This window comes from Micromys minutus (assembly GCF_963924665.1).
Source record: "Micromys minutus genome assembly, chromosome: 1".
In the NCBI taxonomy this organism is placed as follows: Eukaryota; Metazoa; Chordata; class Mammalia; order Rodentia; family Muridae; genus Micromys; species Micromys minutus.
The window spans coordinates 231,374,681-231,399,764 of record NC_137969.1 but is presented as its reverse complement, the minus strand read 5'-3'; the positions used below and the strand labels follow the sequence as shown (position 1 = coordinate 231,399,764).

Genomic DNA, 25,084 nt, shown 5'->3' with positions numbered 1-25,084 from the left:
AAGAGCCCTTACCCACTGTGTCACCAAATCCATTTTACAGATCTACTTTAATTGTGTTGTAGTAAAATTGCTGTTTTCTATATAACCATAGCACAATGAGGATCCATCACGGTACAAGCATCCCAAATGATTTGCCTCTGTGGAAAGTGACGCAAATGACTATAAGAACATTTATCCATTTCTTTCTCTCAATCCTACATCCCAGGTTTTGGTCTATGTTTGTATTAGTCGGGGTTATCTGGTCACAGAACTTATGGTAGTCTGTATATAGTTAGGTATTTGTTGGTGATTTACAGTCTGTTGTCCAGCTCTCCAACAATGATCAGCAGCAGTGAATGGAAGTCCAAGGATCTAGCAGATGCTCAGTCCCACAAGGCAAGCAGGGAAAGAACAAACCTTCCTTCTTCCAATGTCCTTATGTAGGTCTCGAATGGAAGATGTGTCCCAAATTAAAGGTGTGTACCATCACACCTGGATCTGGGACTTGATTTGTCCCAGACAACCTTAAGCTCAGAGACCTCCTCGCCTAAGATTCATAGCCTCTATGCCTCAAGATCAGGATCAAAGGTGAGCCTCCCAATTCTGGGTTGTGGTTCATTCCAGATATAATCAAGTTGACAACCAGGAACAGCCACTACAATGTGTTTCTGCTTTCCCACATTAATTATTTTAACATTGTCCTCAGCAGTTTCTTTTGTCTCTCATTACCATAGAAACCAAGTCTGCCTCAAGAACTGTCCTTTTCTTTGTTTTGTTGGTGTGGTGATGTGACTATGCTTGGCACAGGGAGTGAGTGGTACTATCCGGAAGTGTGACCTTGTTGGAAGAGGTGTGTCACTGTGGATGTAGGGCTTTGAGGAAATCTACATATGATACTCAAGCTCTGCCCAGGGTGAGAGACCCAGTAGTCTCTCCTTGCTGCCTTCAAATTGGGGTACAGAACTTTCTGCTCCTCCATCACCATGCCTTCCTGGATGCTGCTATTTGCTATGATAAGGAAGTGAACCCCTGAAATGTAAGCCAGCTGCAACTAAATATTTTCCTTTATAAAAGTTTACTTGGTCATGGTGTCTCTTCACAGTAATGGAAACCCTAACTAAGACAGTTTGCTTTTGAGACAGAGTTTCTCTGTATAGTCTTGACCATCCTAGAAGTAACTTTGTAGACCAAACTGTCTTGAACTCACAGTGATCTGCCTCTGGGATTAAAGGTATATGCCACCACTGCCAGACTAAGAATTGTCTTTCTTGAGCTGCATACAGTGGCAAACACCTTTGATCATAGTACTTGGGAGGTAGAAGCAAGCCAGTATCTATCTGATCTAGGCCAGCCTGGTCTATAGAAAGAGTTCCAGGACAGCCACGGATACACAGAAAAACCCTATCTCAGGAAGAAAGAATTGTCTTTCTAACATGTCTCAGTTCCACTTCGGCTCCAACTCATCTGCTGGATTAAATCTAAGCTCCTTGATACAAATGTCTAGCATCTTCTCTATGTGCCCCACCCCACACTTAATTTTTTAAATAATTCATTCATGAAGCAGAATTTAAAGTAGATGACTGTTGGCAGCACTTTTAACTATAAGCACGGAGGCTGGCTTATAGAAGGGGATCAACCAGACTATTCATTATACTTAAGCAGTACTAGGTGTTGCAGCCTTAAAGTGGAGTTAGATAATAGTATTAGCTTCCCAAATTAAGGCTTTATCTTGTATTATCACTACTTATATGTTAAACTCAGAGACCCTCTCGCCTGTAAAATCTACAGATGTGAGGAATTTCCTATGTTAAGGGAGTTGTTGGTGGCTTAGTTAACCCCACTTTCAACAGACTGACTGCCGCAATTCCCACACAAAGAACTACAAGACCCAGAAAGCTGTTCGGTCAGGACGCCTGCGCAATAAGCATTTTTTCATTGGGTTCCTTGTTCCCGGGCAAGACTCGCCCCGCGACGCTGTGGCCTGCGCAGGAAGAAGCGGAAGAAGATGGCGCTCACCAGGTGGGTTGTTGATTTGGGTCCTCGATACGGAAGGGTCTGGAGTACACATCTTTTCCCTTTTTCTGCCCGGACTCTTCGGGCTGTGACCTAGCCTGGAGCACAGAGTTAACCTGGCCAAGACCGTGGCTAGAACCTCTCGCGGGCCTCCTTGGCAACTAGGCCGCGCCGAAGCCGGGGTCTTTCCTTAAGGGTTTCGCGGGTTGAGTTTGCCCCCTCCCCGTTCCGAGAGCCGCTACGTAGCTTCGTCGCGAGGAGCTCACGTGTGCCTCGCGTAATCGGCGCGGTAGATTGGGGAGCGCCCGGTGGACTCCGGGCTGAGGTGGTTGCGATTCGAAGTAGCAGTTTATTTATGCTTACTGAGCAAAGCTCGCCAGTCTTGTGGGAGGCTTTCCCGCCGCTCGTTTGCTTTGGGCTTCTCATTTTCTCCAGTACTCTTTCTTCCGAAAGAAAGAATTTTGAAAAAAAAAAAAAAAAAAAAAACAAGAGTTGGAAACGTTCAAGAACCGACCAAAATTTTAAAATTTTGACAGCAGTAGGGCTGCTGTTTACTAAAATGCGCGTTGCGTTGTTCCGCGATTTAACTTTGGACCTTAGAATTACTTTTGTACTTAGAACCACCTCCGACTTCTGCTGTTCTTGGTTGCCCCGGTTACCGTATGTAAAGTGTTCCCAGCCTTTAAGAAAAAGATGCTAAGTGGGAGACTTCCAAAATGTTATGTAACTCCTAACTGCTCCAAGTGGAAAAACTTTCCATACGAACTCAGCTGGAAACGTCTGATTTTAAAGAAGGTGTAAAAAAGGACATTGGCTTGCACCTGTCAAATCCACTTCTCAGATTTTTTCCTGGCTCATTACAGTATGAATCCTAAAAATATTTTGGTCATGGGAATTAAGGTTCACTGTCCTGCTTTGCCCTAGAGGTTGTATATATAGAATTTCATTCATACATATATATAATTTATTTTCTTTTTAACCAGGAAGATGGACAAATAGATACACAGATGAAAATAGTACAGGCTGGAGGAATCGCTTGAGTTCCAAGGCCAAGCCATCTGTATAGGTAGTTTAAGGCCAGGATGAAAACAAACAAACCAGAATGCTGTCCTGGTTAGCTTTAACTGTCTGCTTAACACCTGGTAAAAAGATACCAGGCAAAAAAAAAAAAATTGCCTAGATCAGATTTGCTTATGGACATGTTTGTAGAGGATTGTTTTTCTTGCTGAGAGATGCAGGAAGATCCAAACCACTATGGGCAATCCCTAGGCAGGTGATCCTGAACAGTGTAAGAAAGCTAAATGGGCATTAGCCATTCTGTCAACCAGCAAGCAGCTTATATGGTTGGTGCCGTGCCTTGCCTGCTTCCCTCCCTCCTTCCTTCTCCGGGGAAAAAAAAAAAAAAAAAACAAGTCACTCTTACTTTTGATTGTGTGTGGGATTTCCCTAGCTGCCTTGACATCCCTTGATGGATTGTAACCTGGAATTGTAAGCCAAATGTACTGTCAGGTTTTGTGTGTCAATTTGACACAAGCTGGATTTATCACACAGATAGGAGCCTCCCTCCATGAGATCCACATACCTGGTGGCCTATGTTCTATTGATTGTTTGTTTTGTTTCATTTTTCTTTGCTTTTTAGGTTCATGAACTGTCCCAGCAAATGAAACTAACCCAGAAAGAGTAGGAAGTTGTTGGGTCCCAGTAGCTGCACCTGTAGAGATCTGCCACACCTTATGCTGTCACTGATAGGCTAAGCTCAGGAACGTCTCTATTAAGGGTTTTGGGTTTGTTTGGTTGGTTTTTTGAGATAGTGTCTGTGTAGTCCAGGCTGACTGGAACTTGCTCTGTAGACCAGGTTGGCCTGGTCATACAGATCCACCTGCCTCTGTCTCCCGAGTAGGATTAGAGTCTCCACCATGACCCCGCTTCTGTTACCTTTATTAAAGGAACTGGTCACCCAAAATTTATCTCAGCTCACCTCTGTACTGAAACTGAGGAGAATATTTAATATTTAAAAACAGTGGGGACCCCAGTTTGTAGTCAGTGGAACCAAAGTACTGGTGACCAAATCTCCAATTGCCATTGGAAGTAGAGGCAGTCCCTGAGAGACTGGGTCCTCAGTCTCTCATTGAATTCCTAATGGAATTAGGAAATGCCTAGCTACAGTCTTCTGGAATATCACATGTTTGCTTGGTGTGTAGGAAAAGTACTTCATATATAAGGTAACCTGTGTTCTATTGATTATTTGGTGAGATGGTAAGGTAAACTTCCTGTGTTCTTTTACTCAGTATCCTCATGAGCTTACTTCCCTTAGGAGAGAGATATGAGAAAATGCAATTGGTAATGCATTCAGATAATGAATGCTACAGCTGGAGTAGGCCATTAGAGTGTAACTTAGAAGTTTGGGGTACAGGGCCAGCAAGGGATGTCTTAGTGGATAGAGAAGCACTTGCTGCCAGGCTCAAAGACCTGAGTTCCATCTGTGGGAGCCACATGGTGGGAAGAGAGAACTGACTCCCACAGTTGTCTTCACCCTTCAACAGTGCCACCACACACACACACCTCTCCATACACAAACTAAATAAAAATGTGAGTCTGGCTGGGTGTGGTGCAGCACGCCTTTAACCCTAGGTCTTGGTAGGGAGAGACAAGCAGGTGTCTGAGTTTGAGGTCAGCCTGGGCTACATAGTGAGACCCTTAATAAGTAAGTTTAAAAACATTCCTGGTAAATCTTTAAATATTTTTTGGCAAAGGTTTTGAGATGGCTTGTTTAAGTAAAGGGAGAAGACTGCCCGTGATATAAAACCATGAATGCAAAGGGCAGAGTGAACCACTTGGAAATGTTACCAGACAGGGCTAGGACAGTTCCTATCCTCAGGTTGCTCAGTGTGGTAAATGAATAGTTAGTTAATCATACGGTAGAAAGATAGATGGTATACACATGGTCTAGAGAGCTTTAATCCCAGAACTGGGGAAGCACCTGGATCTGCTCAGTCTCCGTCTCCAGAAAAAGAAAAGAAATAAAACAGTAGCAAAGCACAGTAGCATAGTGCTCAATTCCTCTATGGTCTCAGGACTCTAGAGGGTAGCAAATCTAGATCTGCCCAGGCTTCCTAATTAGACCTTGTTAAACAAAAATTAGGAAGGATGCTTAGGAAACCCAGTACTGGAGATTGGTTTCTGTATAAAGTATAGAAAAACACAGAAATCTAGCTTATCAACTCTAGAGGCAGAGGCAGGCCCACAGACCAATTTTTAATCTAGTCAAACGTCATCAGGAAGATGGCGGCATGCTGAGGAGGCTGAGGGCTTTGAGCCCTTGGTGAGAGGTTTCTGTACGGAACCAGCGAGCAGTTTGGGAATCTCTTCGTTCTATTCCTGTACTCTCTTTTCATGTATGGGTACACCTATGCCCTTGGGCATGATATGGCGACTCTACCCTTGGCTGAGGGACCGATGGTGCGGTCTCTTGGATTGGCCTCTCAATGACTCCACCGTCTCAGTGTGGCCGAGGCCAGCTCTGCAGCTTCCGGCCCAGGCCTACATCCCGCCGACAGAAAGGAAGAGATTTTATCAGAATGTCAGCATCTCACAGGGTGAAGGTGGCTTTAAGATGAACCTGGACCACAGAAAGCTGAAAATTCCCCAAGCCAAGCTTTTTACCGTCCCCAGCGAGGCCCTGGCCATCTCGGTGGCCACTGAATGGGACTCCCAGCAGGATACCATCAAGTTCTACACCATGCACCAGGACACATTGTGCAACACATCCTTGGACAACCCAACCCAGCGAAACAAAGACCAGCTGATCCGGGCAGCTGTGAAGTTTCTAGACACTGACACCATCTACTACAGGGTGGAAGAGCCAGAGACATTAGTGGAACTTCAAAAGAACGAATGGGATCCCATCATAGAGTGGGCTGAGAAAAGGTATAGTATAGAGATCAGCTCCTCCACCAGCATAATGGGACCCAGCATCCCTACCCAGACCCGAGAGGTGCTTACCAGCCACTTGTCCTCTTACAACATGTGGGCCCTGCAAAGGATTGAGTTTGTAGTGGCCCAGCTCAAGTCCATGTTGCTGACCTTGGGCCTGATTGACTTGCGCCTGACTGTGGAACAAGCTGTGCTTCTGTCACATCTGGAGGAAGAGTACCAGATCCAGAAGTGGGGCAACATTGAGTGGGCCCACGACTATGAGCTCCAGGAACTGCGGGCTCCCACTGCTGCTGGCACCCTTTTTGTCCACCTATGCTCGGAAAGCTCTACAGTCAAGCACAAGCTCCTGCAAGAGTGAGGCCTGGGTGCACACGCTGACTGGGAGGAACTGCAGAGACACAGGCTCCCTGATGTGGGCCTCCTTGGCTGTTGGACCTCTGGATCCAGTGATGCTCTGTTGGCCAGTACCTATTGGGCTCCTTCAGCCTATACCTGTGGGGCTACCCAGCCTGTACCTGGGTCTTCCCTGACCTGTGTGGCTTGTCCTTAAACAGAAGCTCCATGAGATGCCCTGGGAACATAGTGTGTCTGACTTGAGGTCACACAGCTTCGAATGCAGGCACCCTTGGCCTGACCAGTAGTGAGGAGGGAGATGAGTGGTATAAGGATGGTCTCTTGACCCTGATGTTAATAAATATTTTTTCATTCTGGGGGAAAAAAAAAAGTCTAGTCAAGCATTTGCCCTTGCCCTTAAGGGGTTTTTACTGTTTGTTTCTGAGTAAATTTTTTCCTTTCACCACATAAGAATGTAATAAATATTGAATGCTTCTATAAATCATTGAAAAGTCAATGCTGGGCAAAGGAATATTGTAGCTGAATTTTGATAATTAAATTCTGACTTTGATTTCCTGTAGCTTTTTACCTGCGCCTACCCAGCTATCTCAGGACCAACTTGAAGCTGAAGAAAGGGCAAGATCTCAGAGATCGCGGCAGACCTCTCTGGTCTCCTCTCGAAGGGAGCCTCCCCCTTACGGATACAGGAAAGGCTGGATTCCCAGACTGTTAGAGGTAAATGTGGGCTGAAATGTATTATATAGACTTGTAAGATAAATTTGAACCCCCGAGGGACATTGTCTTTACAAAGACTTTCTTCTTATTGTTGAGGTCATCAGAGAATCACTGTTTTGCTTCTTATGGTGCAACTATTCAGCTTGAACAAAAGGGGCTAGCATACCCTTACTAATGTAGCTATACAAATGCAAGAAAGGGCAAATGGTCCAGCAGGCCGCAGCTCCTGATGCACAGACCTGACAACTTGAATTTGATTTCAGTGGAAACAGAGATTGGATTCCCAAAACTTTTTTACAAGCAGAGTGACGAGGACATGTGCCCTCATTCTTTCTGTCTGTCTCTTCCTCCCTCTCTCTGTCACACATATACTAGTAGTAGTAAAAATTTGAAATCTTTGTAAGAAGAATCAGAGTGGGTTTGCATTTGAGTTGTGTTCACTCCTACCCCACCTTCAACAATGAAAATAATACCATGTCATAACTGAAGAGATACCTTCTTCCAGGAAAGTCCCAGCAGTGTGTTCTTTGTGGGTTGATTTCTCTGTGTGCATTTTAAATCTTCAGTCTAAGAACATTAGCACATACCTGGTTATGATATTACACACATACATTTTCAGGAGTATGAAAGCTAAACTTTGATTTGGTGGTACCTCTGATCTGTCTCCAAAGAACAAATTTCTTTAACAACCCATATTTTCCTGATTACTCAGAAACCTGTGAGCATTTCATCACATATCTTTTTCCAGTTTCACATATTTGCCCATTGTCCTTACCTGGAAAGAAAAGTGAACATTTGAGGCTTAACCTGTCTGGGCTGAAGAGGTGGCGCTATAGGTAATAGACCTATATATTGTGTTTATATCAAAGGATCTCCCCTTGGTCTGGATATGGTGGTGCATACCTGTAGTCCAAGAACCCAGGAGGCAGAGGCAGGCAGATTGTAAATTTGAGGACAGCCTGGTCTACAGAGTGAGTTCCAGGACAGCCAGGGCTATACAGGGAAACTGTTTTAAAAAATAAAAATCAGAGTGAGGGACTAAAGAGATTAAGTTATTTTATACATCTGGGTGTTTTGCCTACACATACATCTGTGTAACACATTCATGCAGAGCCCTTGGAGGTCAGAAGAGAGGTCCTTGCAACGGGAGTTACAAGAGGGTCCTGGGAACCAAATTTGAGTTCTCTGCAAAGAACAGCCAGTGCTCTTAAGCACCGAGCCAACTCTCCGGCCCTGAGTAGCACTTTTATCTGGTTATGACATCTGCCTTATACATAAGGTCCCTGCCTTGTTTCGGTCTGCCTCTAGGTGTGTTTCTAGTGTCTTAGAATAAAAACATTGTTTAGCATCTTGCCCAAAGCCTTCTGCACTGTCTCTCCTGTGTTTGCCCTGCCTCTGTCCACTCTGTCAGGTCAAGAAACTGAGCACCTAACAAGACCCACCCTGCCTTACTGGAACATAGTCCTAGGTTTTGTTGACTTTTGTTTTGTCTGTGTTCTTATCTGGTCTTTATGAATCCTGATGTGTGAAGCCTGTCTTGCTGTTGTTAGGGATTTTGGTTTTTGTTTTGTGAAGTGCATGACAAGATAGGAAGAATTCCAACCTCCTGGATCATCTATTCCTGTCTACATCCAAAAGGTAGTGGTGGCAGGCATTATATAATTGTACTTAGTGTCCTTTTTGAGGGATTATAGTTATGTTTGGGGCATGGGACTCTCCCTGGATTACAGAGTGGGGAAAGCAGGCTTCATTTTTCATACAAGAAAGAGCTTTCTGACATCAGGTGGCTGTTAGCTTTTCTAGGCTTAATTGATTATCAGAGGTTTTATATATCCTGGCAGATCAGAGCAGTTCATTTGGAAATCAAACTCGAGTGACCAACTAATCTGAAAATGTCATGGTGCTTTTCGGGGAGTGGCTGTTCTCTGAAGAAAGCATTTTGTTCTAGTTTTCACACTAAAAGCTGTGATTTTCTGGCAGGGTTAATGACCACATAATGCTACAGCTACGGTCGTGAAGTGCTGATTACAGTCTAAGAACTCCAGGGAATCTGAGCTTGTGTCAGATTGATGGTCTGAGTACAGGAAGGCACTTTTCTTAGGAAGACTTTATTTCTGCGTAATTTACAAGAATATAGCTCCTTTTCACTCAGTTTGTTGGTTTTCAAAATTCTCAACCCTCTCCAGTAAATAAGCATACTGTAGCTAAAAATTCACATCCAAGATTTAATGAAATACTCTGTTGGGGCAGGGAGAGGGGGGCTACAAGAATGAGTCTTTTTTTTTCAGTAAACACCCTTTTGTTGATGAATTTCATTTTTTTCTAACATTCTTGGTAACAGGAGTTGAGTGTACCTTATATAATCTATTTAGTACCAAAAGAGGGTTTTGTTTTGTTTTGTTTTTCAGTTTTAAATCAACGAAGTCTATGTAAATCAATAAAGACTGTTGATTTAAAACTATTAGGGGTGCCAGATGTGGTGGTATATGCCTTTAATCTCAGCGTTCTCTCTCCCTCCTTCCCTCTCTCTCTCTCTTTCTCCCCCTCCCTTCCTTTTCTAGCTTATAAGAAAAAGAAAATGCTTCCCTTGTATATAAGTTTGGGTTTTGTTGCTGTGAAAAGACACTGTGATCACAGCAACTCTTGTAATGGCGAACAGTTACGTGGGGCTGGCTTACAGTTTCAGAGGTTCAGTCCATTATTATGGTGGGAAGCATGGCAGCGCCTAGGCAGACCTGAGAATTCTACATCTTGATCCAAAGACAGCAGGAGACCACACTGGGCATTGAGTGAGCAGAGACAAGCAAAGCCTATGTTTACAATGATAGACTTCAACAAGGCCACACCTACTCCGAGGCCACACCTCCTACTAGTGCCATTCCCTATGGGCCGTGCATTCACACACATTTGTCTATTCCAGCCATCACAGCTTGGATCTTCCTTTGTTTGCTTTTCTTGGTTGAGACTTTAGCTTGTTCTGTGAAAAGCCCTCACAGCCACTCCACTGAAAGTATGACAGTGCCTCTTCCCAGGACCTGCACATTCCTCAGGGTACTTCCTACACTCAGTCTGTTGCAGCCTGCACAAGATGAAAACTGTGCTTTGGTTTACTGCTGTCACTCATACCTAGCATAGATTTGCTAACTTGAATGAATTGCTACTTACTACTAAATGTTCTTTTTATTTCTTCTTTTATACACAGGATTTTGGAGATGGAGGTGCTTTTCCAGAAATCCATGTGGCCCAGTATCCTCTGGATATGGGGCGAAAGAAAAAAATGTCCAATGCTCTGGCCATTCAGGTAGATCCTGAAGGAAAAATTAAATATGATGCAATTGCTCGACAGGGACAGTCCAAAGACAAGGTAATCTCTCATTGGTTTTGTTTGTTTTTCTTATTGATAATATTTTTGTTGAGTGTATTACATCTTGTGGAAATGATAAACCACTTGCTGTTGTGGATTATGTAAAAGTAACAGTGAGGTTGGGGCTGGAGACATGGCTCAGTGGTTATAAGCACTTGTGTGTTTTTGAACAAACACTTGGTTTTACAAAGGATCTGAGTTCAATTCTCAGCACTCATATGTAACTCCAGTTCCAGGAGATCCAACAGTACTAGGCATGTACATGATGCCAATACATATGTGCAGGCAAAGCATTCATACACATGCAATAAAGTAAATAGACCTTTAAAAAAATAGCAGTGAAGTTAGGGAACTCACTGATAGTAAGTCACCTGCTTGGTGTATACAAAGCCCTGGGCCCAGAGGTAAAATCTTTATAAAGTATCAGTGACATTGTGCCTTGTAATTAAAAGAGTCTCAGCATATAGCCCAGGCTGGCCTTGAGCTCAGACATTCCTGCCTTTTACCTCCCCATGCTGTAGACCACACCCAGCAGTGACAGCTTTATACTTAGGTTTTTGTTTTATCTTTCAAAAGTAATGTTGTATTTCATAAGTGCTACCAAACTTTTAAAAGTCAGTAATCACAGACTCTTTTGAGAAAATCAGTTTTGGTTTTGATCTTGTTAGAGGCGAGACCCAGGGCCTCTTGTATGCTAGGCAGTTGTTCTGCACCTGAGCTGTGCCCCTGGCTCCAAATCAGCTTTTACTTTTGTCTGTAGACAAATATTCCCTCTGTGTGATTGAGGAAAACTCACACAGGTGCCCTCTACTTCTTCTGGATGGTATTAGTGATCCAACCCAGGATGTTTGTGTTATGCCAAGCTTAGGCTTTACCACTGAGCCATATCCCCAGTTCTTAATTTGGATATAACACAGACCACTCTTGGTAATCTCAGTGTTCTCTTCCACGGTGTTGAGAATTTTCAATTTGTGGTGGTGTAGATTTTTCTACCCTAAAAAAAGAAAAACCAAGACTCTTGAGTGGGTTACTGCTATGTGGTACCCATGTACTGATCCTTACTCTTCTCATTATTGTGTGCTCTGTGCTTCTTATAAAACGAGCACTCATAAAAGATGATGCTATTGATGGCTTGTGTGTCAGCAGTTAAACCTGGAATAATTCGTTTTTGTTGTCAATTTGCTATAACCTCAAAATGACTTGGGAAGGGAGCTTCAGTTAAGGAATTGTGTAAGTGGGGTTGGCCACATGTTTGTGAGGGACTATGTTGATAATTGATAGAAGTCAGCCCACTGTAGGCACCACCTTTCCCTAGACAGAGAGGTTCCTGTACTGTGAGAAAAGAAAAGCTAAAAGGGAGCAAACAGCAGAGGATCACTCATGTCTCTACTCCTGACTGCGTCTAATGTGACTAGCAGTGTGAGTTTCTGCCTTGATTTCTTTCTGTAATACTCTCTGACTTGGAATTGTAAGCAAAATAAACCTTTTCTTCCCTGAGTTTTTTTGGTCAGGTTTTCTCTTAAAAAGACAAAAATGAAACTAGAATACACATAGAAATATATTTGTTTTACTCTTGCAGAAGAAAATGTCCTGGTTTTTGTTTTGTTTACCTTTTTGTTCTTGTTTCCTTTCCGAGTTTGTAGATAGAATTGCTTCCAGAAAACACAGAAACATTATAATTAGGATGAGGTCAGTGGAATTTTCTAGGTTCAGTGAATTTGGAAATTACTTAGTTACCTGACTTAAATTCTGATGAGATTTTAATCCAAATAGTGGTGCCATAGGCAGTTTATATCATCATTAATCTCAAGTCCTAGTGAGCATCAAATAGAGATTGATGATGCATAAGATAATGTTGGCAGAATGTATGTGGATACAGGCTTGATTAGAAGATCTCAAATAATTTAAATACATGGGGTCAAGGGAAAGTGATTAGTTTGAAACCAAAGCAGTAGTTTGTGTTTTAAATAATTTTAGTTTTTAAATCTGAATGACAAAACTAGGTATCCTAAATGTATAAATATGCTACAAGGACGTGTTGACATCTAGACTGACTTAATGAGGCTGCTTTTTCCATTCTCTATATCCCTAAGCCTGCTTGTGTTTGAACACTCTAGGTCATTTACAGCAAATACACTGACCTGGTTCCAAAAGAGGTTATGAATGCAGATGACCCAGACTTGCAAAGGCCCGATGAAGAGGCAATTAAAGAGGTAACCAGGAGTTGATACATGTGATTATTTTAGATAACTTTATGTTCTTACTAGTTTCCAAACCACTGAACAAATGCTTCTCATTTCAGATAACAGAAAAAACAAGAGTCGCCTTGGAGAAGTCTGTGTCTCAGAAGGTGGCTGCAGCCATGCCGGTTCGTGCAGCTGACAAGCTGGCTCCTGCTCAGTATATCCGGTATGGAAGAGCTAGTTGCATGTCAGACTCAGTAGGTGGGGTTTTGACAACTGTCACCAGCCTATAAAGCCAGTTACAAGCACATTGTATTAATGGCTTTTAAAGCCTATTAATTCTTGCTTACAGAAGATCTTAAAAAGTATCCACGTTAAGATGATGACTGTTACAAGGTGGGTAGGATTGGACGTGTATAAGCAAGGTCGTGTGGATCTGTGAGTTGTAAAACTGCCAGGGGTATTTAGTGTGAGACCTGTCTCAAAAAAATTATGTTAACCATTGTGATCTTCAGACGGCTGTTTAGGGTTTTGATTTTTGGGGTGTTTTGTTCTGTTGTTTTTTTAGAGAATAAACTATTACCTGTGGTATATGACCCAGACCACAATTGTTTATCATTTTTATCACATTTAATAAGCCCTTATAATGTTGCTAAATGTTAAGGGCCTTCCATAGACTATGTGAGGAATGATTGGAACCAGATGTAAATAAATGAAAACTTGGAGTTAGTAGGGGTTTGCCTGCATGCCCAGTGCCCTACAAGGCCAGAAGGAGGGAGACAGATTCTTTGGAATTGAAGTTGCAGACAGTGTGATCTGACATTGGTGTTGGGAATTAAACCTGGGTCCTTTGGAAGAGCATTTAGTGCTGTTAACTGCAGAGACATCTTTCCAGCCCTGGCAATTTTTTCTGCCCATAATGTAGATATAAAGTAGGTGCTAGTTTTAGACCTGCAAAACTGAGGTGCACTTCCCAGGTGGGATATAGAGAGGATAAAAGAGATGTCACTAAGCACTTGTGTGCACATCTTGTGTGTAATTCAGTTTCTGTTGGCTTTTCTGGTCTGTATCTTGTGTCCTGCCTAAATGTATAAAATCTGATTTTATATCAGAACTTTATGCAAAGAAATGAAAGTCTGGTCACTTTGGACTGTAGTAGAAGACAAATGCCAACCAAAAAAAATCTTGAATTAACTCACCCTCAATTTTCATCTACTTTCTTTAGCTACACACCATCCCAGCAAGGAGTAGCATTCAATTCTGGAGCTAAACAGAGGGTTATTCGGATGGTAGAAATGCAGAAAGACCCAATGGAGCCTCCGAGATTTAAGTAAGTATATGGCTTCACAAGGGAGAGCTGCTGTTGGTTGGTTGGTTGGTTTGTTTGTTTGTTTTTTAAGAATTATTTATTTTAGGTATATAAGTACATTCTAGCTGTCCTCAGACATACTAGAAGAGGGCATCAGATCCCATTATAGGTGGTTGTAAGCCACCATGTGGTTGCTGGGAAATGAACTCAGGACATCTGGAAGAGCAGTCAGTTCTCATAACCTCTGAGCCATCTCTCCAGCCCCAAACTGCTGCTGTTTTTAAAGTATCAAACAAAAAGGAACTGGAGAGATGGCTCCATTGTTAAGAGTACACTGTGCTTCCAGAGGTCCAAAGTTCAATTGCCAGAAACCATATGGTGCTCTCAACCATCTGGGATCCAATGCCTTCTTTTGGTGGGTCTGAAGACAGCTACAGAGTGTGTGTGTATGTGTGTGTGTGTGTGTGTGTGTGTGTGTGTGTGTGTGTGGTGTGTGTGTCTGAAGACAGCTACAGTGTGTGTGTGTGCTCATGTGCGCATTTGCGTATGTGTTCATCAACAGGCGAATAGATAAGCAAACATGATATGTCGGTATGTGGAATGTTATTAGGCAGAGAAAAGTCTTTTCAGACTCATCTGAAAATAATTGTGCAACATGAAAGACAAAAACACATAATACAACGTTATGGTTCTGTGTATATATAAAACTCTAGATGGTGGCATCAGTTGGAAGGCTCAGAGGTTAAAGATACTTTCTGCCAAGTCCACTGACCAGAGGTCAGTTCCTTGCACTCATATGGCATAAGAAGAGAACCCACTCCTGCAGAGTTGTTCTCTGACCTCCATACTTCCCAGGGTACATGGATATCCACCTCACACACAGACAATAAATGAATTAATTTTAAAGAATTCTAGAAAATGTAAATTTACACTTAGTTACGGTCAATGAGGGGTACCCATGGAGAAATGGGTGGGGATGGAAGGAAATGGGAGGGACATGGGTCATGAACAAGTTGAGGTGATGATGAGCTTACTGTCTAGACTGTGACTGGATTGGATGTTTCATGTCTAATTAACTGAGTGTCAGTTACATTAAGCTGGGAATGTATTACACAGTGCTGTGTTAACGCTGTGAGGTGAGTAATGACAGTAGCCACATTTACCAACTGACAAAACCAGGCTTGGTGTTCTGTTTAATTCTGGTTTATTCTTCAGGATTAATAAGAAAATTCCCCGGGGACCACCATCTCCTCCTGCACCTGTAATGCATTCTCCTAGTCGGAAGGTAATCCTACTATAGTCAAGTATTCTCACTTTGGATTTCAGTTTTACAAACAGTCCCTCTGCCTTAGGTACATGTCACCATGATTATACTTGGATTTTTAGTGTATGAGACCAGATATGAACCCAGTTAGACTACAGTACAGTACAATGTGCTTATGAGAATGATTATGTGGGAGCAGCAGCTGATCTACCATCAGTTGCTTGAGCTCTGAATTCAGGGAAGTGGATAAGTGAACAGTGTGCATGTTCATCTGAAAGCTGCCACATTGCTCTGCTCCTCCAAGTCAGCCGTGTTTAAGTATAGAATAGTACTGTCCAGGATTTGTGATAATCTGAACTCTTCTTCACTGTTCACATTAGCGCTCCTGTGGCTACAGTCCATGCCAGAAACACAGTGTGCACTCTAGCAGAAATTTTGCTGCAACTGTCTGTCCTATGTCAGTGTATGTAGAGCTGCCCCTTGGGGAGGGTTTTATTTGAGGTTGGAGTTAGACTGTAATGAAAACGTCTCTTCTCACTTGTTTTCAGATGACTGTAAAGGAACAGCAAGAGTGGAAGATCCCTCCTTGTATTTCCAACTGGAAGAACGCTAAGGTGATTACTTTGGAACACTGTCTCTTAGGACTGTCCCTGGGGATTGCTCAGGGAGGAGTTGCAGCCTGGGGACATTCCTTGAAGCCTTATCTCCTCAGTTAGCTTAACATTCCCAATACGAAATTACAACTGGGGGCTGGAGAGATGGCTCCCTTAGTGGTTAAGAGCACCGACTGCTCTTCTATAGGTCCTGAGTTCAAATCCCAGCAACCACATGGTGGCTCACAACCATCTGTAATGAGATCTGATGCCCTCTTCTGGTGTGTCTGAAGAGCTCAGTGAAAATGCACACATTCAGCATCTGAAACCTGGTATACTCACAAAGAAGTAGAGAGACAGCTTTATGGGCCATTTTAAAATACACTAGATATGTTGCTATACCAGGCCCTTGAATACCATGTAAATCTCTCTGGTATATTATAGCTGTCAGAAACACATAGATGGGGGGTGGGGGGGATATCTTATTGGTTGAAGATGTAATTCTTCATGAAGGTCAAACTTCTAGGTTAGAGATATTTCCAGAAATAATTGAACCAACCTCTGCTCACATGAGAAAGGACAGCAGTGAGTGTTCATGGGTAAGGAGGTGGTTAGCTGGATTCACTGCTTTAGTTATTTCTGGCTATTCTGCTGTGTAGCATTGCTGTTCACGGTGTTGTCAGGAGTGGCGTTGCATGCTTGTGACTCCTGCACACATGAAACGAAGCAGGAGGATAACAGATTGAAGGCCACTCTGGACTGAATAGCAAGATCCTAAAATTATAAGCCCTAAAAATGAAACCTTTGCGTTGCAGGGCCTGCTGGGACTCCTGAGGCAGAGGCAGGGGGCTCTGTAGGTTTGAGGCCAGTCTGGTCTAACAGTGAGTTTCAGGACAGCCAGGTTGCATAGAGAGACCCAAATACATAGAGACTCAAAAAACAAACAAACAGACAAAAATCCCATGTACCTCAGCTGCTAGAGCTTCCAGAATAGTGAGGATCTGTAAACTATGAGGTACATGTCCTAGTTCCTATTGCCTGTAGGCTTGGAGACTTTGATGGGTAAAGGCATAAACTTTAAGCCAGGAATTACATATAAAATTTTATAGTCATCCTCCACTGGAAAGGCTCTAAACCATATAGGTTGATTCATATCTGTGTAACCCTGTGAGTTGTTGAGATGACTCTGAAACACTGTAGGTCTTCATTTATCTATGGATTCTTCTCAGACGAAAGGTTCTTTATATTTTTGCTTTGCAGCCAATGTCTCAGTCTGTAGCCTAGAACTTGCTATGTGGGCCAGGCTGGTCCTGAACCTGTAATCCTCTCAAGTGTTGTTGCAGACATGTAGCAGCACACCCAACTAGCACTGCTTCATGTTAGGAGGCAATGGACTTATGAGTAGTGTTTGACAGACGAGTTAGCAATCTGGGAAAATGAACCAGGCCTGAAGGATACAATTCCAACTGATGTTCAGCATAGTTCCTGGGTTCTAGCAGTTTGTCTGCATTCTTATGACTTCATTTTACTGTAGTTTGACTAATGGACAGTAGACATCTTTTTAATGCTTGGGATCTTGCATCATGTTAGTGATCCAGTCTTACTACAATGTACTGACTCCACCATCTCTTGGCACTCTAGCCCATCTTCCTGTGAGATGAAGAGTTGTGTTGCCAGCCTTGTGTGGTTACTAGGGTAATTAGAGCATGAACATAAAGCATTTCCTGTTAGTTGTTTCTCGTAATTGTTTAAAAGAATTGTGAGAAATAGAAATGTGAGTGGTTCTCAGAATGGGCATGCACCATTTAATGTTTCGTGATGACTGTGCTGACCTGTCTTTTGCTTTCATTTCAGGGGTATACAATTCCATTAGATAAACGGCTGGCTGCTGATGGAAGAGGGCTTCAGACTGTGCACATAAATGAAAATTTTGCCAAACTGGCTGAAGCGCTATACATTGCTGATCGGAAGGTTTGTCTTTTACAGTTTGCTGAATGTTCTTGCATTTGTGAGCCCACATTAATTTACCTTAGTTACCAGAGGGACGTGTGTGTGTGTGTGTGTGTGTGTGTGTGTGTGTGTGTGTGTGTGTGTGTATGCACAAGGGGGGTGGAGAGGGCTGGCAGCAAGGGCTAAGTGCAACTCTGAATGGACCTTTCCCTGCCCACACCCCCCCTCCACAGTGATAATCCCCTGTGCCAGCCTAACAGGTTCCTAGGTTGACCTAATTCTTTGAAGACTACCAGGTACTGTTGTGTGTTGCACAGTTTTCTTCTATTTGAGATGGAGGTGTTCCCAAAAGGACAGTTGTAGGAAGGAAGGGTAGGTAGACATTGTAATATAGTTCACTCCCATAATGGCACTGTTGACATTACAGATTTAGTGCTATATTGATATGCACATGCACACACAAATGAGTGGAGTATTTTTAGATTTTTTCTTTTTATTAAAAGTCTTTCATTTTAGGCAAAGATTTTGTTTTAGTGGACTTTGGTGTTTGAGACAGGATCTGAGTTTCAAGCTCAGGCTGTGCGAGAACTCATTGCAATCCTTCTGCCTCAACCTCCTGGTTTCTAGATTGCAGGTATTCTCTACCATGGCCAGCAACATTTATTTACCTAGTGACTTACTTTTTGAGGCTGGATCTCACCATGGTTCAATCTGGTTTCCTTCGTTGTGTTTTTGAGATGAATCTCTACATAGCCCTGGCTGACTTGGAACAAACACACACAAACTCAGCTGCCTCTACCTTCCAGGTGCTAATGTCATGCACCACCATGCCCAGTGGGTACCAGTCTGGCTTTGAACTGGTGGACTCAGATCTTCTTTGTGCTAGATGGTCACTATTGTGCTCAGCCAATTTCACTTTTGGATTGTTCATAAAACATCATTAATAATGTACTTGACTTATAGAAGTCAACTGGGCTTGCCCTGGTTGCACCATTTAAACATTCCCTAGAAACAAAAGACCAGCCTTCTAAAGTCAGTCTTTTTAGGAGCAACAAACTTGAAGTCTGGGCAGTTGCTTTTAGCAGACTTTAGTTAGGACTTTGAAGATAGCTGTAAATATATATCTCATTGTGAGTTCCACTTAACATCTCTCTTTACTAACAGGCCCGTGAAGCTGTGGAGATGCGAGCCCAAGTAGAGAGAAAGATGGCTCAAAAAGAAAAGGAGAAACACGAAGAAAAGCTCAGAGAAATGGCCCAGAAAGCCAGAGAAAGGAGAGCTGGGATCAAAACCCATGTGGAGAAAGGTATGACACTCTCATTTTGGAATTTACTTTGTGACAATGTGTATCTCATTTTAGAAAGTCTTCATGCACTGAGCATGTATGGGGGAGGGTATTTTACAGCATACAAAAGTAGTTTATTTGTACAAGAAAAATTGAGTTATATCGTAAATAATGAAGAACTAAGTAAGCTACCAAAATTGAAGAGGTACATATCTAAAAGAAGTCTTTAATGTGGCAGTAACTCACTTGATAATATACGTCTGCTCCCAGCACTGAGGAGTCTGAGGCAGGAGGATGGAAAGTTTGAGGACAGCCAGGGCTACATAGTAAGTAAGATCCTGTCTCCAAAACAACAACAACAAAAAGGCAAATGAAGTCAATCATATACTATATTATACAATGGATAAAGAAAAATAAAACACAGGGGATATAAAAATGCCAGAAGAAAAGGCCTGTCAGAAGAGACCTTGCTTGGGGACTGGAGAGATGGCTCAGTGGTTAAGAGCACTGATGCTTTTCCAAGGGTCCTGAGTTCAATTCCCAGTAACCATATGGTGGCTCACAACCATCTGTAATGGGATCTGATGCCCTCTTCTGGTGTCTGAAGACAGCTCAGTGTATTCATATATAAAAAATAAATAAACAACTCTTTAAAAGAGGAGGCCTTACTTTTAAAAGCTAGTATTAGTACAAAAACGTGGAAGTAAACCATGTGACTTTCTGGGAGAACATTCTAGATGGAAAGATAGATGACTACAAAAGCCCTTGAGTTTAACCTACTATAGCTGATGTGTCACAGTACTACATAGGAGATGTGTCAGAGTAGTTAGGGATCTGAACCAAAAGCAGGTCAGCCCCATGACAGTACTTAAATAACACCACTAATTCCCAAATTCTACCCAGTGGCTGTTGTGACACTATTGTAGCTGGCCAGCAGTCACCTTAGTTTTTGAAACACAGCCTCTCTGCTTGGAGCTCACAAATTTAGCTAGGTTGACTGGGCAGCAAGATCCATCAAAGGCCTGTGCGTGGTTCTCTTTTCTTTCCATTTGTTAAAAGATTCTCTGTGGTGTGGTGTGTGTGTGTATGTATGCTGATGTGGATGTGTGCATGTACATAACTGTTACATGTTCCTGTGGAGGCAAGGGGGGTAACATTGAGTGTCCTTGCTCAATCACTATTGTAGTTTTGAGAAAGGGTGTCACTGAGTCAGAAGCTCCCCAGTTGGCTTTCTAGAGGAGTTTTAGACAGACACACACTCCAACGTCTAGCCATCTACATGGCTGCCAGAGATCCACACTCAGGCCCTCATGCTTGAACAGCAGACACTCTACCAGCTGAGCCATTTCCCCAGCCCTTTCTTTGCATTTTATCCTGACAATGTTCAAGCACCAGGGGGAAGAGCTGAAAGCAATGAATGATGAAATGGACCTCTCTTCAGCTAGACTCTGGTTAATTTTGAAAAACAATTAAGGTGTCTGGATTTGCACCCCAGGCTCCCCTCTACTTAGGTGCATTTCAGTAACTGGCAGCTCATGGAGGAATCTCCAGTCCTGGATGTAAATTGACTGCAAGTAACTTTAAAGGGCTGGGTATAACCACAAAGAAGTGGTTGGGCACACTTGGAATCCCAGGTATAGGGTGAGACACGAGAGCCAGCCTAGGCATGTCTCAAGAAAATAGAAAAAGGTTCAAGAGTGTCCTGTGTAAACTGAATAGCTTATACAGTGACAAGCTAATTTTCAACTGTGTCCACAGAGGACGGAGAGGCCCGTGAAAGAGATGAAATCCGTCATGACAGACGAAAAGAGAGGCAACACGAGAGGAACCTGTCCAGGGCAGCTCCAGATAAGAGGTGGGTAGCTGTCTACATAAATGCAAGTCAGGAAGGTGGGCATTTCCTTACCTTGGTAATAAATTAGGAACTTTGCCAAAATCGGTTTGTCTTAACAGAATTGACACTCCTTAGAAGGCTCCCTGTTCATCCTACACCTTGTAGAAGTAGTAGTTAGGATTGACAATGTTGGGATAGGGACGGGCATCCAGATCCTATCTGCAGAAGAAGGAAAGGATAAAACTGTTCTGTTGTGTGCTTTTTGACTCCCAAGTGGTGCAATAAACTGCATGCCTGTGTGTAGACATAAAGTAGGAATCGTAGTTTGTGATTCACAAGTACCTGAGGACAGGATGCTTCAGAGTCCAGAAAATGCTGTGCTCCAAAAGTAGAATTTCGGGTTTGGGCTAAATGCAAATAAGAAAATTTCTTCCCATATGTGCAATTTTCCCATGCTACAAGCTGATGAAATCCAGTTTCAAGTTTAAATCTTGATTCTATCAACTTGGTTCCTTGTTTGACTGGCATAGTTCTCTCTGCAAAAGCTGAACCCATGGAGAAGAGAAATGAAAGAAATGTCAAGGTTGTCAATGAGTTGGGGAGTTGCCACATTATACGGTGACAGTGGACCTGTACAGAAATTGGGCTCTTAGAACTAGTAGAGTGACCCTGAACTTGTAATTGGATGGAAATAAAGTTGTTTACAGAAATTTTTTTTTCCTTAAGATTTATTTATTTATTATATATGAGTACACTCTAGCTGTCCTCAGACACCAGAAGAAGGAATCAGATCTCGTCACAGATGGCTGTGAGCCACTGTGTGGTTGCTGGGATTTGAACTCAGGACCTCTGGAAGAGCAGTCAGTGCTCTTAGCTGCTGAGCCATCTCTCCAGCCCCCTACAGAAATATTAAGACCTGCACATCTTGTAAAGTGTGACACTTACCACAGTTTCATAGAGATGATGATTGCATTGATACTAAAACAGCAGAGGAATGTACTCAGTGTCATGCTTCCTATGTCATGTCATAGAGTCCTGCTGGGGTAAAAATGGATAAAAACCAGTGTGTGTAATTAGGTCAGAGCTGAGTGTAGCCTGCTGAGAAAGCGTAGGTATGTGATGCATCCATTTGTATCCAAGAAGCAGTCCCTTGTGTTCTTCTGAGCTGAGAGGACCCAATTGTAGACTCACACCCACCTTTTCTAAGCATGCATCTGAAGTACTGTCAGGACTGCTCGTGTGATTGTGCATCATCAGACCATAAATGTTCGTGAGACATAACACATTCATTTCCTCTGCTTCCAAGAGTGGTTGTATTTATATTGCATATATTTCTCCTGTCTGTGAAGATGTCCTAATGAATCTGTATTTCAAATAGGTCAAAACTACAGAGAAATGAAAATCGAGATATCAGTGAAGTCATTGCTCTTGGTGTGCCCAATCCTCGAACTTCCAATGAAGTTCAGTATGACCAAAGGCTCTTCAACCAATCCAAGGTATGAGGAACTTAGGAAACACCTTTACCTTGTGTGTAGGTTTCTTGTGGTTTCTACTGCTGTGACAAAATACCATAACTAAAAAGCACATTGGGAAGGAAAGGGTTTGTTTTAAAGGCTTATTAACACTTCTGTATTGCTTTGATTAAAGAAAGTAAGTGCAGTGTTAGCTCTTTCTGTGGATAACTCGTTACTTAATGGTTTGAGACTTAGAGATAGCATGTGAGTAAGTTCTTCCAAGCAACACTACATTTTTTGATACTTATATTCCTGGCATTGTTCCAAGTCTATTCATTTCAATTCTTCAGACAAAATGGAGGGGGCCACACAACATATGAAGCTGGACTATTGTTTTGGGGGGGGTTCTTTATTTTTTCATTTTCATTTGTAGGCATGTTTGCATGTATAGACACGTGTGTGTATGCCTATGTTAAAAGTGGAAGTTCATGTTGGGAATTATCTTCATCACTCTTTTTCCACCGTAAACACTGACGCAGATGTCTCAGTCCATCCCAGAACTGAGAGTTAATTTTCCTACCCAGCCTGCTCTGAGATTTCCTGTCCAAGTCTTCAGAGGATGGAGTTACAGGCAAGCTTCCACATCCACCTATCATGATTTTACATGTGTCCTAGTGATCCAAGCTTGGGTCCTGAGGCTTATGTAGGAAATGCTTTAACACTGAGCCATCTCTGCAGCACCCTGTTACCTCTCATACATAATTGAGATAGGATTGAGTAATTGATGGAACTCAGATTCATCCTTGATGCTTTGACTCCAAAGCTTTGTTCTTAACTGCTGTGCAAAGTCAGCTATGTTGAGCAGAAGTCAGTCAGGGTAAAAGTTCCACTTAAGTAAATATTTCAAAATGGTCATCTCTTCTAACCTTAAGCTTAAACCTTTTAAGTCTGTATGAAAATTGTTAAGATTTTTATTGAGGACCATATTCTCTTGTGCTTTAGTTAATAGTGACATTCTCAGGCAGTTGGGGTAACATTTCTCAGCATCATTGTCCAGGGCCTACAATACAGTCCTTCAATTTTAATGATACTGTTGAGGTTGGGTTTTTGTTTGTTTTGTTTTGTTGGGTTTTTTTGTTGTTGTTTTGAGAATTTCATACAATTAAGTTTGACCATATTCACTCTCCTTCACCTCCTCCCAGATCCATCCCACCTTCTCTACACCCAACTTTCTGTTTTACTTTTCTTGGTTTGGCGTTTGTTTGTTTTAGTTTTGGGGTTTGAGTATGGGTTCTAGTTACATCCCTTGCTGTCCTGAATTCACTTTGTAAACTAGATCTGCCTACCTCTGCTCCTGAATGTCAGGATTAAAGTTGAGCACCCCCACGCCCAGCCATGTGTCCTTTCTTTTTTGGTTAGTCAAAACATTGTTTTAAGGAAGGGCGTATAATATAGCTCTGGCTGTCTTAGAATGTGATGTTTGGACAGGCTGACTTTAGACTGGGAGAGATTCACCTGCCTGCCTCATTAGCACTGGGATTAGAGGCATGCAATACCACACCCATCTTAAATCTAATGAATACCTTGATTTAATCTTAGGCTCCAAGTAAGACCTCAAATGTGTATGAACAATTTTATACTTGTCTATTATTTTACATAAATGTTGCAGTTGAAGTTTTTTTAATAAGCTATAAACATGGAACTATTAATTCCTAAGCATTCAGATTCAGCTCTGGGTAAGTATACATTTTTATTTGGTGTCATTCACTTTTTCCACAGGGTATGGACAGTGGATTTGCAGGTGGAGAAGATGAAATTTACAATGTTTATGATCAGGCTTGGAGAGGTGGGAAAGATATGGCTCAGAGTATCTACAAGCCCAGTAAAAATCTGGACAAGGACATGTATGGTGATGACCTCGAAACCAGGATAAATACCAACAGGTACCAGTGCAGACAGTTGATGCTTGGTCCTTTTAATGCCAGCAAAACAGAAATAGTTTGTGACCTCTTCTCTTCTTCCCCTAGATTTGTTCCTGATAAAGAGTTTTCTGGTTCAGACCGTAAACAGAGAACCCGAGAAGGACCAGTTCAGTTTGAGGAAGATCCTTTTGGTTTGGACAAGTTTTTGGAAGAAGCCAAACAGCATGGTGGTTCTAAAAGACCCTCTGATAGCAGCCGCCCCAAGGAACATGAACATGAAGGCAAGAAGCGGAGAAAGGAGTAGATGGGCTTCTAAATCTGATAGAGCAGAGACTGCCTGGTCTGGCCTCTCTGAGAGAAGATGTACCTAACCCTCAAGAGACTTGAGACCCCAGAGAATAGGGAAGCCTGGTTGGGGGGTGGGGTGGGGGGAGGACATCCTCTTGGAGGCAGGAGAAGAGGAATTGTTGGAGAGATGCCTGTGAGGGGGATAACAACTGGACTGTTTTTTGTTTTTTTTTTTTTTAATGGAGGGAAAAAACAGATTAAAAATTAAAAAAAAAAAAAAAAAACTGGGTAATATATCCCAGCACTCCTTTATTCCAGGAGATAGAAAGCTTGGACATTCTGTTTCGGAGTAGAGTGGGTTATGTTTGTGCTTCCTCAGTCTTGCAGCACTTATAGAAAATGCTTCCCCAGACAGAACTAAGACTACTTCAATGTGTGTATGTGTGTGTGTGTGGCACTTGCTAATCCAGGGGTAAATTTTCTGTAAGAACTTTATGAATAACATCACCTCAGGCGGTGAGTAGGATGTCCACACACTGGATCTATGCTAGCAGATGCATTTGCCCTCTTGTGCTCTTCTACCATGCAGTGGGGAAACCAAGGTCTCACTTACTGCCGCTCCTTTCAAATAAAACATTTAGA

General features: G+C 42.4%; 2 protein-coding genes across 3 annotated transcripts; both read left to right on the top strand.

Annotated features, from left to right (window-relative positions):
* The first annotated feature begins 1,957 nt into the window (after positions 1-1,957).
* Positions 1,958-25,076, top strand: SNW1 (SNW domain containing 1). The gene is made up of 14 exons (XM_080918569.1): positions 1,958-1,998; positions 6,843-6,996; positions 10,199-10,360; positions 12,478-12,573; positions 12,663-12,769; positions 13,769-13,873; positions 15,068-15,137; positions 15,665-15,730; positions 17,564-17,680; positions 18,824-18,965; positions 20,703-20,799; positions 22,157-22,274; positions 24,012-24,175; positions 24,260-25,076. Exons 1-14 carry the CDS (start codon positions 1,985-1,987, stop codon positions 24,456-24,458), a joined length of 1,611 nt encoding a protein of 536 aa, XP_080774695.1. The 5' UTR covers positions 1,958-1,984; the 3' UTR covers positions 24,459-25,076.
* LOC308413802 (ATP synthase mitochondrial F1 complex assembly factor 2-like) lies at positions 5,571-6,286 on the top strand (the record flags this gene model as incomplete). Of its 2 annotated transcripts, XM_080908886.1 has the most annotated exons (2): positions 5,571-5,594; positions 5,741-6,286. In XM_080908886.1, the coding sequence occupies 2 exons, from the start codon at positions 5,571-5,573 to the stop codon at positions 6,284-6,286; spliced, it is 570 nt and encodes a 189-aa protein (XP_080765012.1). The 2 variants fall into 2 exon arrangements, with proteins under 2 accessions (XP_080765012.1, XP_080765013.1); XM_080908887.1 differs by lacking the exon at positions 5,571-5,594 and having other exon boundaries at positions 5,703-6,286.
* Positions 25,077-25,084: the final 8 nt, after the last annotated feature.